This window comes from Canis lupus, chromosome 29, assembly GCF_003254725.2.
Source record: "Canis lupus dingo isolate Sandy chromosome 29, ASM325472v2, whole genome shotgun sequence".
In the NCBI taxonomy this organism is placed as follows: Eukaryota; Metazoa; Chordata; class Mammalia; order Carnivora; family Canidae; genus Canis; species Canis lupus.
In genome coordinates this window covers 41,958,684-41,976,510 of record NC_064271.1, presented here as the reverse complement: position 1 = coordinate 41,976,510, position 17,827 = coordinate 41,958,684, and the positions used below count along the sequence as shown (strand labels likewise).

Below are 17,827 nucleotides of genomic sequence, written 5' to 3'. Positions count from 1 at the left end.
TAAATAGTGCCAGATTTGAGTCTCAGTTCCTTAACTTAAAAACCCGATGCAAGTCATATACTGAACCTGGTGGCAGTTACAGCTACTGCTAAGATGGAAGCAGTTTTCCATAGAGAACATCATGTGTCCCAACGGCTATTTTACAGGGTGCTTAACTCCAAACATTTGACTTCCCACTAGTAAAGCCTCCAAGTGCACCCAGGCTTTTCGAAAGAAGCATCAAGAACATCAAAAAGTAATTGCCCTTAGGCTAGCTGCTTCGGATGCAAAATGACTGAAATCCCTTCCCATAAGAGAACTGTAACGAGCAATTAAACAAAAAAATGGTTTGTTTTATTTACAAAACTCAATGCATTTTACAAATAACATATTTGCATTCCCTAAGCCTTTTGGAAAGTAATTCCAGTTTGTGCAATGAGTTCACAGAAGAAAGTCTTAAGACATCTCTTAGACATCTTAAACCTAATTAATTCTCAATTTTGAAAGATATTTCACACTATGTTAATAGAGGACTGTTTTTAAATTCAGAAAACTAAACTCTGTAGTTAAATGTTGCCTTTCCATTATCTTTAACCCAAATACAAACTGGATTAGCCTGTGAAATAATTCCGTTAGATCTGGATAAATTATTTCCACTGCCCCCCACCCCCCTTCCCATGCATGCACAAAGTAAACATGGTAAATTACATTAATGACATTTTATTTCACTTTTTTTTTTTTTTTTTTTTTTTTTTACTCTCTCAACTATTGTTTTTGCTCAATCTGGGGTACAGATAGGTAGGATTCCAGTCTGGGGAAATCCCAAGCCCCTCTACAGAATAGGGAACGACGGGTCAGGGTCGGGGGGATCTCTACATAGGAGGCCTCGTTTGCTAATCAGAACAAGGTTTCCCTTCAGGTCTCAGGACACCTAAAGGGATCAGCTACCACCCTCCTAACAGTCTGGGAAGCATCTAATCCAAGCCTCCAAAAGACAACAGGCTCCTCTCTTTCTCCTCCTCCCTGAATCACTACCTTCATTTTAGTTCCTTCTGAGGTTGATGATGGAGAACAGTTCCTGTGTTCACATTCCAGAAACTGGCAGTGCCATACAAAAATCTTCTGGAACAGGTAAAGAGCAACAAACAATGATACTTTAATTGTGCAAGAGTTTTCATCTCATGCATATGAAAGAAAATAATACTTTTATCACTCGTAGCTGCCATCTCTCAAAAACATAAAATCCACGTCCTGGCTCTTGAGCTGGAGAGGAGAGACAGAGGCATCTCCACTCCAGGTCCACCCGTTTAGCAATGCACTTCTTCATCTCCACACTAGATCTCTCCTCGAAAGACAGTGTCTCTCACGCCCGCTGTCGGTGGCTGTATGGGAGACGCTAAGCTGGAGAAATAAAGTCCAACACCTGACACGGCCAACAAAATCCTAAGCTAAAGAAATGGTGAGGTAGAGTTGAGAGAGTTCAATTTTCTGAGCATAGATCTTTTGGCACATTCTAAAAACTTATACAGACTCCTCAAATCCTCCTCTGGGACACCTTTACAAAGTGCTGGCAACTTAGGAACCCTCGGATCTATTTAAGAAACATCTATGCAAAGCTAACAGAAGAAAGTCATCTGAAGAAATGAATTCCTGGCAGGTGAGCTTATTTTACCCCAATATTGAAGCAAATAAAAACAATGCTATCCATTTGCTGAATTTATTTAAAGAAATCAATTTAGAAATATCATAGAATGAAACGAGACTTCTGACATGTAAACACACTGCCGTATTCCTGAAACAGATGTTAACACCTGATAGAAGCTAATAATCCTCGGCAGGAAAGCTGTCCGTTAGTAAGGCCGGTCTTCAGCAGTTACTAAAACCATTTTGCTTCTTCAGCTTTCCTGGTGTGACAATGCAATACTATCAAACCACAATCAGATATAATAAAGGACAAGATTGGATGGACAGGTCAGTACCATTGGTTACAGCTGTTAAACAGTTTCATTCTTGGCGCCACGTAAAAACAAGCCAATCACATCAAATAAATCATGGCTTTTTTTTTCTTTATCACAATTCACTAAGTGATGTTAATTATGGTCCTTGTCAAACACGTTTGGTAAAGGCTATTTACAGTGTACATGGCTGAGCATGCACTATTTATAGTTACAAAGATACCTGCCAGTTTATTACAATAGAATTACACAGTGCCTGAAAATGGTGAAACATCTCACACGTCATTTAAATCAATAGTCTCAAGCAGAAAACGTTCCTTATTTGACCACGATTGCAATAATTACATGAAAATTCTTATAAAAACACGAATCCCCCTCAAGAAATTGATGCATATTCTACGCACTATAGGTTAAGGCAGTAAAAAAATGTATTCCTGATAACTGGAGGTCTTGACAATGTCAATTAAAGCTGTCTGACTCTAGTTTTTCATTCTCCATCACATACTCAAAGTTCTGTCTGTATGACTAATTTGTGAGATTTCATTTTTAAAGTTGAAGTATTAGCAATGCAGAAGAGTCGATGCTGGAAAAAAGAAACTGCTAGGGAAAAGGAAAAATGTTAACGTGGATTTTGCCTGAAAGTTTTCAAATTCTAAACAAGAGCATTATTTGTGAGTCTGAACCTTACAAGTATAAAACAAATACATATAGTTTACCTTTCTTAATTTAAAATATACTGAACTTTGAACAATTCAAGTAATGTAAGACTATCAAAAATAACTTCGTAAGCCATACAAGCCATCAACTGCATGTTCAATGTTTTAATTAAGAACTTTTTAAAAACTGTAAACTAAACCAGGAGTTTAGTTAACAAATGATAAATGACCTTTATTTGCACTTGTGATTCCTTTAATACAAACGGCTACCAACATAGATGTAGGAGATGGCAGATTATGCATTTGATCAAAGCACTTGGATTTAAGCATAAACAGCCTCAGATGGTCTAAGCTCCGTGCAGAAGACTGCCCACTTGCAGACAGCCCCCTCTCCTCAGAACCCTGGATTCCTCAGCTGCAGAGGCGACAGGGACAAGCTGTTGTAAACAGGGCACTGCTGTAAAACCAGGATATATTCTTAAATTAAGATCATTCTTGTTCAGTTGAAAAGACTCTCCCCACGTGTCTTCCAGCACTGGAGTATATTCTGCTGACCTCTTGATTTCATAAATTAACTTTCCTTTGATTCCATTTTTACGGTGGTTGTGTTCACAGTTTTGTTTTAAAAATTGGTTTAAATTTATATAAAACTCTGTACATGTTCACAAATTATTGCATAAACAGCATAATCTTCCAGACAGTGTTTGCAAACACATGTCCAATTCAGGAAAAATATATTCACGTTTCCCGTCTGGCTTTTTTCTTCTTTTTTATTTGTTTGGGAGATTCCCAGTTAGTTTCAGACTTGGCTAAAGGGGGGGAAAAAAAAAGAAAAAGAAAAAGAAAAAAAAAGAAAGAAAAAACAGGAGTAAATACTCCAATGTCTCAAAAATACAAAAGTAGCATTAATGAAAACATGTTTTGAAATCCACTAATAATGCTTCAACCTTTAAGTTTTCAAGTTTCAGTGACAAGTTTTTAGATTATTCTATGGCTGCCTTCCTCTTTTCCTTTGAATCCCAATGTATTACTTAGTTTAATCACATGGAAGATATTTCACTGATTCTGATCTAGAAAACCCATCATTTAATATGGCTCAATCTAAGTAATAAAAGTGATAATGGGCAAAATGGACCCTGAAGGTAGCTGAAGGGACAAAAGGAGGGAAAAGGGGGCAAAGAACAATTCATAGTCCCAAGAACATGTGCACGGAAAACAAGCGGGACCAGACAGACGGACAGGCAAGCATCGAGTCCTCCGCTGTCACCGGCCACCCCTCTTGCTTGGAGTGGTGTCAGCCCACTGGCCCTCAGAGCTGAGGTCCACAAGGTTCCAAGGAGTCTAGCCTTTGCAAAGGAAGGGAGGGTTGCCCTACTAATCCATCAGACTTCTAAGATCAGAAGTCTACTATTTCAGACTTCTAAGATATTAACACTTATAAAGTGTATGAGAACATAGAAAAAAATGAAAAATGAGGATTACTTACTCTGTGAAGGAGGCACACTATTTTGCTTAGTATTGGACTTGGATTTATCTGTCTCTTGTAATATCGGTGGCACTTGGGAAGAGCTCTTGTCAGAATCACTTTTTGATAAAATAACGGATGGCTCGGTAGAAATAGCAGGTGGAAGAGTCTTGATAGGCTATTTTGGAATAAAATTATTTTAGGTTCTTTTATAAAAAGTTTCAGATAAAATTAAGTATCAGAGTAATACCAAGAGGCTGTTTAGGAATACGTAAATACACCAAGACGGTTTCCAAATAATTATCGGCAGAAACACAACTCATGCCTGCCCTCTAGCAGCATAACCAAGTAAATCTTTACCTACAATATCCATCAATAAAGGTCAAGAAAAAAAATGGATGAAAAGTATTAAAATTACAAGATGTTTACTGAAGCTCAAATAAGAGTGAATAATTCCATTTCCATGAGCTTTTATGTTCTTCTTTTGCATTACAAATATATTTTATAAGTTCTAGTGATTCAATGTTCTGTCCACTTTTCACCATCTCTCAATTCCTCAAAACTTTTTCAAATGAAAGACAAGAAGAAAATGGCTAATTTCTGAACTTCCAGTGGGTGACATTCCCTCCTCTGTTTCTTGAGAGGTAACTCAAACAGGGCAGCAAGCACTTCCGTTTCCTACCCACGGAAAAAGATGGCATCAGACAAAAGCAGACTGTAGCTACTAGTCCTATCCATTAAAGGAAGCAATAATCCAAATTTTCCAGTTCTATCCAGTCTGGTAGTGAAATTGTAAGGCTGAGGGCCTAGACTCAGACCTTGCCTCTCCTCTCCAACCTGGGAGCAGAAAGGGGGCAAGTCAACTGATTTGCCTAAGTGAGGCCTAACTGAATGGGTGGTTAGGAGAGGTAAGGATGGAAGCTCCAGTATTTGGAGTGCCCTGAGGCTGTACCAGAGGAGGAGGAGATCCATTCATCCTTTGGTGTTACTTATCAACATGATGTGAATACGGGAACAGGGCAGGTGACATCTCTCCTGCCCCTAGTTCTTCCAGGCTCTGTGGATGTTAAGAAAGCTCAACTGAGGGGCGCCTGGGAGGGGCACCTGGGCTACGTAGTTGGTTAAGCATCCGACTCTTGGCTTCAGCTCAGGTCATGGATTTGTGATTGTGGAATTGAGCCCCACATCAGGCTCTGTGCTCAGTGCACAGTCTGCTTCAGATTCTCTTTCCCTCTCATTCACTCACTCAAATAATTAATTAATTAAAATTTTAAAAAAGCTCAAAGGAAAAGGAAACCGGAGGAAGCTCTGTACATGCAGGTAATTACTTGGATTCCCTCCTATTTCACATATGCATTTGTCTTGCTCAGTTCAGCTTTCTTAATGTTCTCTATATTTACTTCATACTCAAAAGTTTTAGTATTTATTTCCAGTATTCTCCTCTCTATTGTCTCACTTAATTTATGTTAAATCCCAGAAGAACAGAAATAGTTTACCAGATGGCTTCTGAAAATGACTTCCTAATAAGTAAAACATCAAAATGTCAAATGACCCTTTGCAGCCCTACTATTAAATCTATGCTTGTACTGAGATCACATCCTTTCATCTCAAAAGGGAATTTTTCTCTTAGGGAATTAAAAGCATCAAATCCCAATAGGAAGTATGGTTAAGATTTTATTTTAGCACAAGACCATTACCAATTACTTCTTTTAGTGGTAACTCGGATTCTTTTCTTTTTTTTATTTTATTTTATTTTATTTTAAAATACTTTATTTTTAAGTGAGCTCTAATTCCAGTACGGGACTTCAAGTCACAACCCCAAGATCAAGAGCATATGCTTCACTGACTGGGTCAGCCGGGTGCCCCAGTAACTCAGGTTCCTATCTGAAGCTGTTTCATTAAATATGTATGCTCCACAAAGGCAGAGATGTTTTTTATCTGCTTTGCTCTTGGATATATTCTTAGAACCTCAAATAGTGGGTGGCGTGTAGTAGGTTCTCAATACATTTTTTTGAATGAGCACATAAACGAGCCATGCAACTCTAGTAGGATTTCATATATTTCTATATAATTTGCCTTTCTAGAAATCAGATTTTTAAAAACTATGACTTCTTGTGTCACTGGCCTAGACTTTTAAAATGGTCCCTTCTGACATATTAAAATTTTCTACTGAATGGCACATATTTCAAGAACCTGTCACAAGGGGGCCTGGGCGGCTCGGCTCAGTGGCTGAGAGTCTTGCCTCTGGCTCGGGTCATGATCCTGGGTGCTGGGATCAAGCTCCACACATTGGGCTCCCAGCTCAGTGAGGAGCCTGCTTTTTCCTCTGCCTGCTGTTCCCCATGCTTGTGCTCTTTCTCAAATAAATAAATTGTTTAAAAGAAAAAAGGAAAAAAAAAAAAAAAAAAAAAAAAAAACGGTCACCAAATTTTAAACAAATGTTACATTTTGAGAAGTTGGACCAGAGTCCTATTATATACTGTGTGCCTGCTTTTAGCAAGATGCAACCAGTTTCATTTCCTCTAAGCAATCTATCCTCTGTATGTTTAGATATTTAATAGGAGAAAATACATTCTTGTGATCCTGGTTTCACCACAGATAGTTATGCAGCTTGGGACAAGGTATTCAACTTCCCCAACTTCATTTATATAATAGATCTTACCTCTCTTGTGGGGCTGTGATGAGGGCTAAATTATTTAGTGTATTTAAAATGCTCAGCACTTTAGTGATTAGTGATGCTTAGCACTTAGTGCTTCAACAAAATACAAGTTATGGCACAATTCTTAAGTCATCAAAATTTTATTACTTAAATATCAAAAAATTACCTGGCTATTTTTGATGAGTGCTTCAGCTGGATCACTAGTGCTTATGGTCTTCAAAGAAAAAGCTTTTTCCTGCTTTGGACGGACTTTAGAGGTATTCACTGGAAGCTCTTCTCTAATCTCTTTTTCTAATTCTTCTGTGTCCTACAGAGAAAAGTAGTCTATTAGATGATACAAATCACTCTTTTTTTACTAATTAAAAATCTATTTGGCTTGTAATATCCAAAAGATAGTCCAAGAAAGTAATTTAACTTCAATAACTGTCCAAATAGCTTAGCAGAGCATATAAAAACAAGCATTCAAAGATTGAAAATACACAAGTTCATCTGGAACAACAGTGATCACTCCTGCTATCCCCAGGGACTTCAATCAATTGGGAATTAAAAACCAATACACTCCCATCCCCAAATGCAAACCATTCTAATTTACTAAACCAACTCAAACAAAATAAACTGTTTTTTTTTTCTTTTAAACAAAGTACACAGTGAATTAGGTGATACTTAAACCAAGACTTTAGAAATAACATTTCACTTAATGAATTGTTCAATGAACAAAATATTTGTACGTATGCACATTCTGTAGATAACTGAGGCTGACATAGCAGAAAGGACATTGCGGTTTTGGCCTCCTGCAGTCTAGCTGCATATGGTCAAGGACAAATCATTTCATTCCCTGAACCTCAGTTTTCTCAACTATAAAATACAATGTGCCTAGATAATTTCTAAGGTCCTATCTAAGCTGTAACATTTCCATTCTTAGGCCTGCAGACTTTAAAAAGGAGTTCCAACAAAGTAATTCTTTTTTTTAAAATTTAATTTAATTTAATTTATGATAGTCACGGAGAGAGAGAGAGAGAGAGAGAGAGAGAGAGAGAGACAGGCAGAGGGAGAAGCAGGCTCCATGCACTGGGAGCCCGACGTGGGATTCGATCCCGGGTCTCCAAGAACGCGCCCTGGGCCAAAGGCAGGCGCCAAACTGCTGTGCCACCCAGGGATCCCCAACAAGGTAATTCTAAAGCACATTACATGCTTGGGTGTGTGAAATAAATATGAACGAGAATATATCGAACAGGACTATCACTGTTAATTGTATTGTTTTTTAGTGTACACGTACATACAAACAACTGGCCAGGATTATCTTGAAAGTTTTCTGCCAATACTGGTAATTCATAAAACTTGTTCAGGATGGTAGTGGGTTTAGACAGCAAAACAAATTTTGTTGTGATTTTAAGTTAAATGAATAGCTTTGGAAGTATGTATGTAAGATTTGCAATCTGTACAAAATTAATGTGAACACATCAGTTAGTTCTATCCTAAGCTATACTCTTTTCTTTTTAAAAAAATATTTTATTTTGACAGAGAGAGAGAGAGCATGAGCAGGGGAAGCAAGCAGCAGGCAGAAGGAGAGGGAGTAGCAGGCTCCCCGCAGGGCAAGGAGCCCGACATGGGGCTCGATCCCAGGACCCTGGGATCATGACCTGAGCTGAAGGCAGACGTTTAACCAACTGGGCCACGCAGGTGCCCCTCTAAGCTGTACTCTAACAGTAAAGACGCCCACCAACCACATACACACAAGTAAAATGGACAAATTCCCAAATGTATTATAGGTAGATTACTATGTTCTATATACTTGGCACAGAATTTCATGATGTCTCATTTAATTTTCAAAGCAACCTATGCAGTTAAGTCACTTTTGCAAAGTAAAACAAAAACTACTAGTTTAGTAAATGGCAAAACTGAAATTTGAATACAGATCTGACTCTAAATCCTGTATACTTACTCCTTGTGATTTATTTAAAAGATTTATTGACCTTGGGGTGGAGGGAGGGAGGGAGGGGAAGAGGGAGACAGTCTCAAGCAGACTCAGCGCACAGTGTGGAACCCCATGTGGGGCTCCATCTCACGACCCTGAGGTCATGACTCAAGCTGAAACCATGAATCGGACACCTAACCGACTGTGACACCTAGGTGTCCCATACTCACTATTATTTTTAAAAACAGATCAAAGGAGTATCAGAATACCAAAAGAACTTTCACAAGTTAACGACCTCTGCCAGTAAGTTGAACTTTACAGATTACATCTACTGCACAAAATTTCTTCTAAAAGGAACTCATCTAATTCACAAACCAGAAAATCACAAAAGTCCAGGAAAGTCTGGCTTAAAAGAGTTCAGACAGTATTATCAAGCTGTCAATAACATTTTTCATTAGCTCACTCAGCTAACAAGAGAAGCACCTCTATTACATAGTTTTAGTTTTTCATATCCATTGATCTCAGTTGCGTTAACCTTAATACCCAACCACTACTTGTGAGAAAAAACTAATACTGAAAATGGATTGGTGTCATTTATGATGGGCTGTGCTTCCCTTAACAAAAATGAATGCAACGCATATTTCCTTTAAAAAAGCCTTATGCAGCAACTTTTCCCAAAGAAAACAATAAACAGGAAAATTATTATGTGGGCTATCCTCTATAGAAACTCTGGCTATGTCCTACATTTATTTACTAACTTATTTTTTAAAAGATTTTATTTAGTTGACAGGGAGGGGAGAGCACAAGCAGGGAGGGGGCGGGGGAGATGCAGGCTCCCTGCTGAGCAAGGAGCCGCACATGGGCCGACGACTGCAGAACCGTGAAATGACCTGAGCTGAAGGCAGACACTCAAAGGACTGAGACACCCAGGTGCCCCTATCTCCTACATTTAGAGGAATAAGAACAACTAGCCGCATGTTGTAAGTAAGGAGTAAGATTTCCGTAATTTGTAATGTAATGGTTATAGAAACCCATGCATACTTCTAGTAATCTAGTATGTTTGAAATTAAAATAGCTTTGCTTTCACCCATATTATAATCTAAAAATTTTCCTAATAGGAGAGACCATGAAAAAAGAAGGAAAATGTAGGAATGACATAAACAAAGCTCCTGTCAGAAGCCAAACAAGCAGAAAATACTAAGTGAAACAGAGCAAACTCAGAGTGGATGACACTTCACTCATGATGCACACGGTTGTTCTAATTGAACTAAACTTCTAACTTGCTAATAAATTCCAGTTATTCAAAAGACATTCTGTGAGAAACACTGTTATCTCCTTTTCCATTTCACCTTAATATAAACCAAAATGTATCTTATTTTATTTTTAGTAACTTTTGGTTTTACATCTTTGGTTATGATTTTTTTAGAACCACAGTTTTTATTACAGTAGGATATAGAAGATCTTTAAAACATTCTGTGACTTTTCCAATACAAGTAAACCTGCTATCTCCTATTATGTCTTTTATTTCTACATATTCTTAGTATCTGCATATTAGCCTTTCACATTTCAGCAGTAGGTGCTTAATGAATGACGTCTGTTGTTCTGATACCCTACCTGTGCAGGAGAGTTATCTTCACTTTGCTTCTTCTTTTTCTTTTTTTTCTTTTTAGATTTTCCAGTTGGAAGAGCTCCCTCTCCCTTTTCTTTATCATCATCTGAAACCTGATGTTAAAAGCAAAATATTAAAGTGAACCAATTGGTTAAGTTTTCATTATTCAGGAATTATGGAAAAATTTCATTCATTAGGCTCGGTCTTTATCTTCTAAATGCTAAGAATTAGTAATGAGTAATGAAATATATCTAAAATTACACATTAAAAAAGAACAAGTACATGGAATTTCCTTCTCCTATGTCTATGACAGACCACTTTTTCTTCTTTTTTTTTTTTTTTAAAGATTTCATTAATTTACTCATGAGAGACATAGAGAGAGAGGCAGAGGCAGAGGCAGAGGAAGAAGCAGGCTCCACGCAGGGAGCCCAACGCGGGACTCAATCCCGGGACTCTGGGATCACGCCCCGAGCCCAAGGCAGACGCCTAACCACTGAGCTACCCAGGCGTCTCTCTTTTTTTTACATCTTTCATCCCCTCCACGATAAATTACTAGAGCTGTGCAAACCTTGGTTTTTAAAAACTCACTGGTTAGGTCATTCTGTTTTATTTCATAGTTTAAATGCAGAACTATGTGCAGTAAAACAGAATCCTACCCTGTTAAAGAGAATGACAAGCTACTGAATGGGAGAAAATATTTGCAAACCATATATTCAACAAAGGACTTATGTATCTAAGACTATATAAAGAACACTCAAAATTCAATAGTAAACAATCCAATTAGAAAATGTGCAAGATATGAACAGATATTTCACGAAAGAGGACAGACAGATGGCAAAGCACATGCAGAGATAGATGTTCAATATCATTCATCATTAGGGAAATGCAATTAAAATCACAATGAGTTCACTAGACACTTATCTGCATCTAAAATAAAAAATAGTGACAAGCAAGAGCTGGCAAGGATTCAGAGAAATACGATCATTTATTTATTGTAAGTGGGAATGGGAAGTGATACAGCCACTCTGAAAAATAGTTTGACAGTTTCTTAATATGCTAAATATGTAACTATTTACAACCCAAGGGTTATACTCCTAGGCATTTATCCCACAAAAATACTTATGTTCGCACAAAAACTTGTACACAAATGTATATGGCAGCTTTATTCATGGCAGCCCCAAGCTAAAAACAGTCCTGATGTCCTTCACCAGGAGAATGGTTTAACAATCTGAAGCAGATCCACACTGTGACTACTCAAAAGTAAAAAAGAGCCAACTAATGAATGCATACAACGACCTGGATGAGTCTCTAGAGAATTATGCTGAGTGAAAAAAAAAAAAAAAAAAAAAACAGTATGAAAAGGTTACATGCTGTATTATTCGATTCATAGAAAATTCTTGAAATGACAGAATTATAGAGATGGAAACAGACTACTGGTTGCCAGGCATTACCATGGGGCTGGTGACAGGAGGAAGAGTGGCCGTAACAAAGGGCAACATGAGGGATTCTTGCAGGATGGGAATGTCTTCTATATCTTGATGCAGTAATGGCAACTCCCTAGTTGTGATACTGTACTGCAGTTTTTCAAGATGTTACCACTGGGGGACACTGGGTGAAGAGTCCAGGGATCTCTCTGTATCATTTCTCACAAATGCTTTTCACTCTACAGTTATCTCAAGATAAAAGGCTTAATTTAAAAAACAGAGTGAGACGGAATGTCACTGAAAATAACATCCCATATGACAAAAATAGTGATTTAGGACTTAAATTAATATTCATAGTATCCCTTCACACAAAGCATATTGTTGACTTTTCTATGACAAAGTGCTTTTTGTTTCTCCATGATAGGCAAGATTCCTACTCTACCCTTATAGGAAGAGATGATGGGGTAACTACTACTTCTCTGCTCAGCAGAACAGTCATTAGGATGATTCTGGAGGTCTCACGAACCACCAACTAGTTCACAGAAATTACTAGTAGATGGAAAAAACAAAATCCTACACAAACTTAGCTAAGAGATGTCCGGTACAAATTGGATGCCAGTTGTGGAGAAACTTCCACAGAAGTTTTTTTTAAAAGATTTTTTTTAAAGATTTCATTTCTTTATTCAGAGAGACACAGAGAGAGAAGCAGGCTCCATGCAGGGAGCCCAATGTGGGACTCGATCCCAGGACCCCGGGGTCATAAGCTGAGCTGAAGGCAGATGCTCAACCACTGAGCCAGTCAGGTGCCCCTCCACTGAAGTTTTCACATAAGCTCATAATGACTGAAATACGTGGAAAAAAAAAAAAATGCATCCTATGGGGGATATTCAGGTCACAAGGACTCTGGTCATTCTGCTTCTCAGCCAATTATAATCCAATCATAAGAGAAATTTCCTCATAGCAAAACACTATTTTTTGTTCATGGGGAAAAGGCTGAAATCAATTCCATAACATCTTTTAACTCATATCAAATTGACATTTTGCCAAATTTATTTTAGATCATTAAATGTAAAAGACATTACTCATAAAATTCCTTTACACCCCCCCTTCCCAGTCCACACCACCTTCCCTAGGGGTAAACCACTAATTACCAAGAACTTTTTTGTCTATCCAACTAAGTTTTTTAAATAAATTCTGGGGTGTCCACGCATATAAAATTTACATAAATGGTATCATACTGTATCTTTCTGCAAACCTGTCCATCATTCAGCATGTTTCTGAGTCTATTCATGTTGATATCAATGTAACTTATTTCATAAATTTCTAACTTCTAACATGTGATTGTACAAACCCATCACATTTTACTTCTCCATTCCTTCAAGGTGTCCCATTTTTTCTAAGAAAAATGAAAGACAATCTTGGAGTATACTCAGAACACGAACTGCTGTACGTGACAGTCTTTACTCCATTCAGTGGTTCTACTGTCTAATTCTGATCATCAGGCACCAGGAAGTTTCAGGTAGAGAAACAGATTTTTGGTTGCACATTCATTAAACATTCAACAAATACCAGAATGATTACTGTGTGTTACGGGACTGTACCAGGAAGCTTTTCTATCCTAACAGGGTTTATTTTTAGAGCAATTTTAGGTTCACAGCAAAGCTGAGCAGGAGGCAGAGATGTCCATGTGCTCCCCACCCCTGCCATGCTCCCTCCCCAGAGTGGTACAGGTGTTACAACTGATGAGCCTACACGGACACAGGATTATCACCCAAAGCCCCTACAGTTTACCTTAGGGTCGTACATTCTACAGCTTTGGAACAAAATGTATAATGACATCCATTCACCATGCTACAGTGTCTATATAGTTTTACTGCTCTAAAACGCCCTACGCTCTGCCCATTTATCCCTCTCTCTTCCTAACCCCTCAACCTTCGTATCACCTATTAACTGTCCCCCTCTACATTTATTTACACCTTTAGTATAAGTCCCATGGCCACCTATTCCTTTCTCTGGTCTCTATAGATCGGAGGTAATACCATCCTAACTGGATCAAAGGCCAGCCGACAATCCACTCACGCCTAAGGCTCCCCCACCTCTACTGTCAGGATCTTACTCTATGAGCCAAATCTCTCATTTATGTCTAACTTTTACTTGATTCTAGATCCCTTTTCTCTGTGTCTACAGATACATTAAATCACGGGTTGACGAACTCCAAACCTGCCCTGATGCCAGTTTTTGTAAAGAAGGTTCACTTCCTTACTGCTGATGGTTGCTTTTGCACTACCGTATGGAACTTTAAAGTTTACCCTGGGCTAAAGTCTCTATAGCAAAACTCAAACAACCCTCAACAAAACCCTTCCTGATACTACCACCTCACCTTCATTTCCATCCAAACTTAGTTAAAAGAAAAAAAACAAAACTTCTCAACCTACAGCAACATGGTTTTGAGTCTAGGATCTCTAACAAAGCTACTCTTAATCAGCAGAGCGCAAGCAGCACGCTTCTGTCACCCAGCGCTCTCTTCCTTCAGTCTTTCGTGGGCTTTCGTTTCCTCCTTAAAAGCTGGTGGTTTCCCAGATTCCATGTTCATTCCACTGCTCTTTTCAACTCTAGATTTTTCCTACATATTTCACCTACTCTCAAGGTGCTGAACCACCGTATACTAGGAACTTCCAAACAGATCTTTCTCCCTAAGCTTTAACCTGGCACAAAACCAACTTTTCTCAGGCATTTAACATATTCCAGATGGAGCCAATCATCCTTCCCCCAATTAACTAGCCTTTGGTCCTACATTTTCTCTGTTGGGAGCACCACTTCTACCTTCCCCAGTAACCCAAGCAAAAATCCTGGAAGTCATTTTGATGACTCTTCCTCCATTCAACTCTAACCACATGCTCTGTTGATTTTATTTCAACGTATTTTTCAAGTCTATTCAGTATTCCACCTACCATTCTTAGGAGTGACTGTCCTGGACTACTAAGCAACCTCTAACCTGGTCTTCCCGCCTCTATTCACATGTGCCTCTGCTCCTTTTCCTACCTACGTGGGCTGCCGGTGTAGCCCACGTCGAAAAAAACATTTTAGCTTAAAATCCTTCCATTACTTATTGGATAAAATCCAGGTTTTAAATACGTCATTCAAGAACCGCTAGCATCTGATCTCTGCCTCCTTCTCTAGTTTAATTTCTAACTGCTTTTTGCTCTACGTGCTGCCTCTATCTCTAGGATGCCTTTGCTAAAACTCCTAAGTGCTTCCCTAATACCTAATACAAACTGTAACCTTACTTTTATCTGCTGACATGCCGGTCCCCTTCCTCTCCTAACCAGACTGTAGGCTCCTCGAAGGCAGTAACTGTGTCTTATTTATCTTCTCCACTAATACCTGATTCATGGCAGATGTTCAATTAGTATTTGTTGAATACCAGTGGCTCTACTACCTTCAGAGCCTCTTTGGCTTTTCACCCTTATTCCTACAACTAGTCAAGTTTTGATCAGTAGCTTTAGGTCTCTGGTAAACACCACTTCCATTTATTTTTCGAAGCTATCAATTTAGTTCATTATCTCCTACCTGATTCATGTAATTGCCTCTTTACGACTTATCCCAAAATAGCTTCTGAAGCTTCTTGTTTTTCCACTGTATCCAGCCCAAATGTTCCTAATCCTATGAGGATTAGGTTATCCTTTGTTTAAAAGCTGTCATCAGGTTATCACTTACAGAATTTCATGAAAATGTGGCAAGGTACACATCATTCCTTTATTTACTGCATGCCAAGCATGCTGTTAGAGCTACAGACATAAACACTTCATAGTCCCTTACTTTAAGGAATACAGCCTAATAGGGTAAGATCCTATCATCAACGGACTCCACACATGTGTACTATTTACCTCTCCACTAAACATTACCTATTTTCCTGCATCGATGTCTTTTTCATGGTGTTCTCAGTCTTGTCTGTTGCTATGAAGCCTTCCTTAATCTATCATTGGCAACTGATCTATTCTTTGCTAAACACACTCAGAGTTGATACATCACAACTATTATAATAATTCTCTTAAGAGGAAAGGAACTGTATTTCCTGATCAGTGCCTAATAATGCTTTCGACATATCTGAATCCTCAATAACTTTTGGAAAGAATAAACAGTGATATAGAGAAGGCATGCAGGCATAAGGACTGAAGCAAACAGGGTCAGAGTGGCTCAGAAGCAATTCTACCACGGGATACATTTATAATAGAGAACGTAACCCCTAATAATTCTAATGTAGTTGGGGTGCACAGAGAAACAGACATACCCGCCAATGCCTTTACTCACTTTTTGATCATCAGGAATTGGTTCCTGGGACTTTAGCAGTGAAGCTCTTTCTTCATCTACCCAATTTCCCCACTCTTCTGCTGGTGCATTCCAATCAGAGCTGGGATCAGCAGAAGACAGACCATCTAAAATTTAACAGTGTGAATTAGGTATCTATCATTTCTGCCAAAAGCTAAGATGCAAAAACTACAATTCCTTCTGTTGAACTAAGCTGCAATTTTAAACTATTGCTCTTCCTTCTTTTTCCCAAGCACATTTTAAGAGCTAGAAGAAAACCCAAAAACATGATGGTAAAAAAACCCGCTGCTCCACTTCTGCTAGGCACCTCATATGGCTGAGTAAATGGAATTTCTAAAAAAACTCCCGGAAACTTAAGAATTACCCATTTAACTCCCTAATTCCTTGGTGACCAACCTCCCGACTCAGCTCTTTGTACTGTTTATATGTCTAACTTGGTCAGGGACCTGCTCCTTTTTTTCCCTTGGTCATTCCATTTTTGTACTTGACTTTAGTTCCTAGAATTAGTTGAGCTTATTATACTCCCCCCCCCCACAACCCCCCGCCTGTCCCTCTACCCTCCTTAGGAGCTCCTCAAGGTTAGGGTCTTCCAATCCAAGTCATGACAGAATATTTAATGTTTTCTTTCCTCCTATTTTTTTTTAAATAATTACTTTAAGACATTTAATGGCTGTAACTTCCTCTTTAATACTTAACCTGTACTTTCTTACATTCTCCAGATTATTCAATGCTACTTTTAGAATTCCAAAATAGTCAAGTCACTTTCAGGGTTTCTATCCTCTATTCTTGAGAATCTAAGATTCCTTTCTTTCACTCTAGAAGGCCCTGAACTTTACCTCCTTTGCTCATTCTAAAAAGGAAGAAACAATCTTTGGCTTTATCCTGGTTAAGTAGCTCTCAAAGTCAATTCTCTCCTCTCCCTGGATTTCATAAATGCTTCCACATCTACTTCTGCAGCAACTACTTACAGCCAGGTTTCATTTCCAGTGGTTTAAGATGAGAAGGGTTAAGCTCTATTTCTAAATGGTTAACAAGTCATTCTACACTGCTTTGTTGAAAAATGCAACCTTTCCCATGTCCCATTCATGCTACTTTTATTAACTAGTAAGTTCTTTCACATACGCCTATTTCTAGAATTTCTATCCTATTTCACAAATATATTCCTGGGATGGTGCCATATATAACTGTAACTCATTTTAGTAACTAGAATGATGAATCTGCCTGCATTCTTATTTTCTTTGCTGTTCTTTTCTTGTGAACTCTCTTTTTGTTTAAAGGGGCGGTATTATTATATACCTCATGAAGGCTTTAAAACCTATGTTTTGGAAGAAAATAATCATCTGGGAAAAGGCTCACAGAAAAAAAAAAAAAAAAGAGACAAAATTGTCTGTAAAACATGATCCCAAATTTATATGAGGAAGAGGTTGGAGAAAATAATACAGTAACGAGATATATCTTAAGAGTGGAATTACAGGAATTTCACCTTATTAAGCACTTACTATATACCAGAACTGGAGTGGGGTAGATGCTAGACATACAAAACTGAGTATAATGTACTCCCCCCGCCAACGTGGAGCTCCTGGTCTTATCTCTTCAGAGATGAAGACAGGTAAGTACAAGAGACAAGTACAGAGTGAGACAATCTGTCACAGGGGTATGTAAAGGGAGAAGAGAGGCTAAAACAGTAGAGGATGGAGAGACTGAAAACATAAGAATTTATGGTCTAGTGGGAGAAAAACATGGAACAAGTGATCACAAGTGTGAAGTCTGTTACAATAAAGGAAGTCCACTCCTAAATTTACTACCATGAGCAAGCATCCAGAGGCAGTATTAACT

The 17,827-nt window shown here is 38.3% G+C and overlaps 1 protein-coding gene across 6 annotated transcripts in view; it reads right to left on the bottom strand.

Moving 5' to 3' along the window:
* Window positions 1–311: 311 nt before the first annotated feature.
* Window positions 312–17,827, bottom strand: part of MTDH (metadherin) — a 56,758-nt gene continuing 39,242 nt past the window's right edge. For all 6 annotated transcript variants that reach the window (XM_049103892.1, XM_025433698.3, XM_025433693.3 and 3 more), the window contains 5 exons: window positions 15,974–16,098; window positions 10,244–10,351; window positions 6,881–7,021; window positions 4,077–4,233; window positions 312–3,399 (listed from right to left, as the gene is read on the bottom strand). In XM_049103892.1, the coding sequence (XP_048959849.1) occupies window positions 3,329–3,399; window positions 4,077–4,233; window positions 6,881–7,021; window positions 10,244–10,351; window positions 15,974–16,098 (602 nt within the window). In that variant the 3' untranslated portion in view covers window positions 312–3,328. The remainder of the gene's footprint in view (window positions 3,400–4,076; window positions 4,234–6,880; window positions 7,022–10,243; window positions 10,352–15,973; window positions 16,099–17,827) is intronic.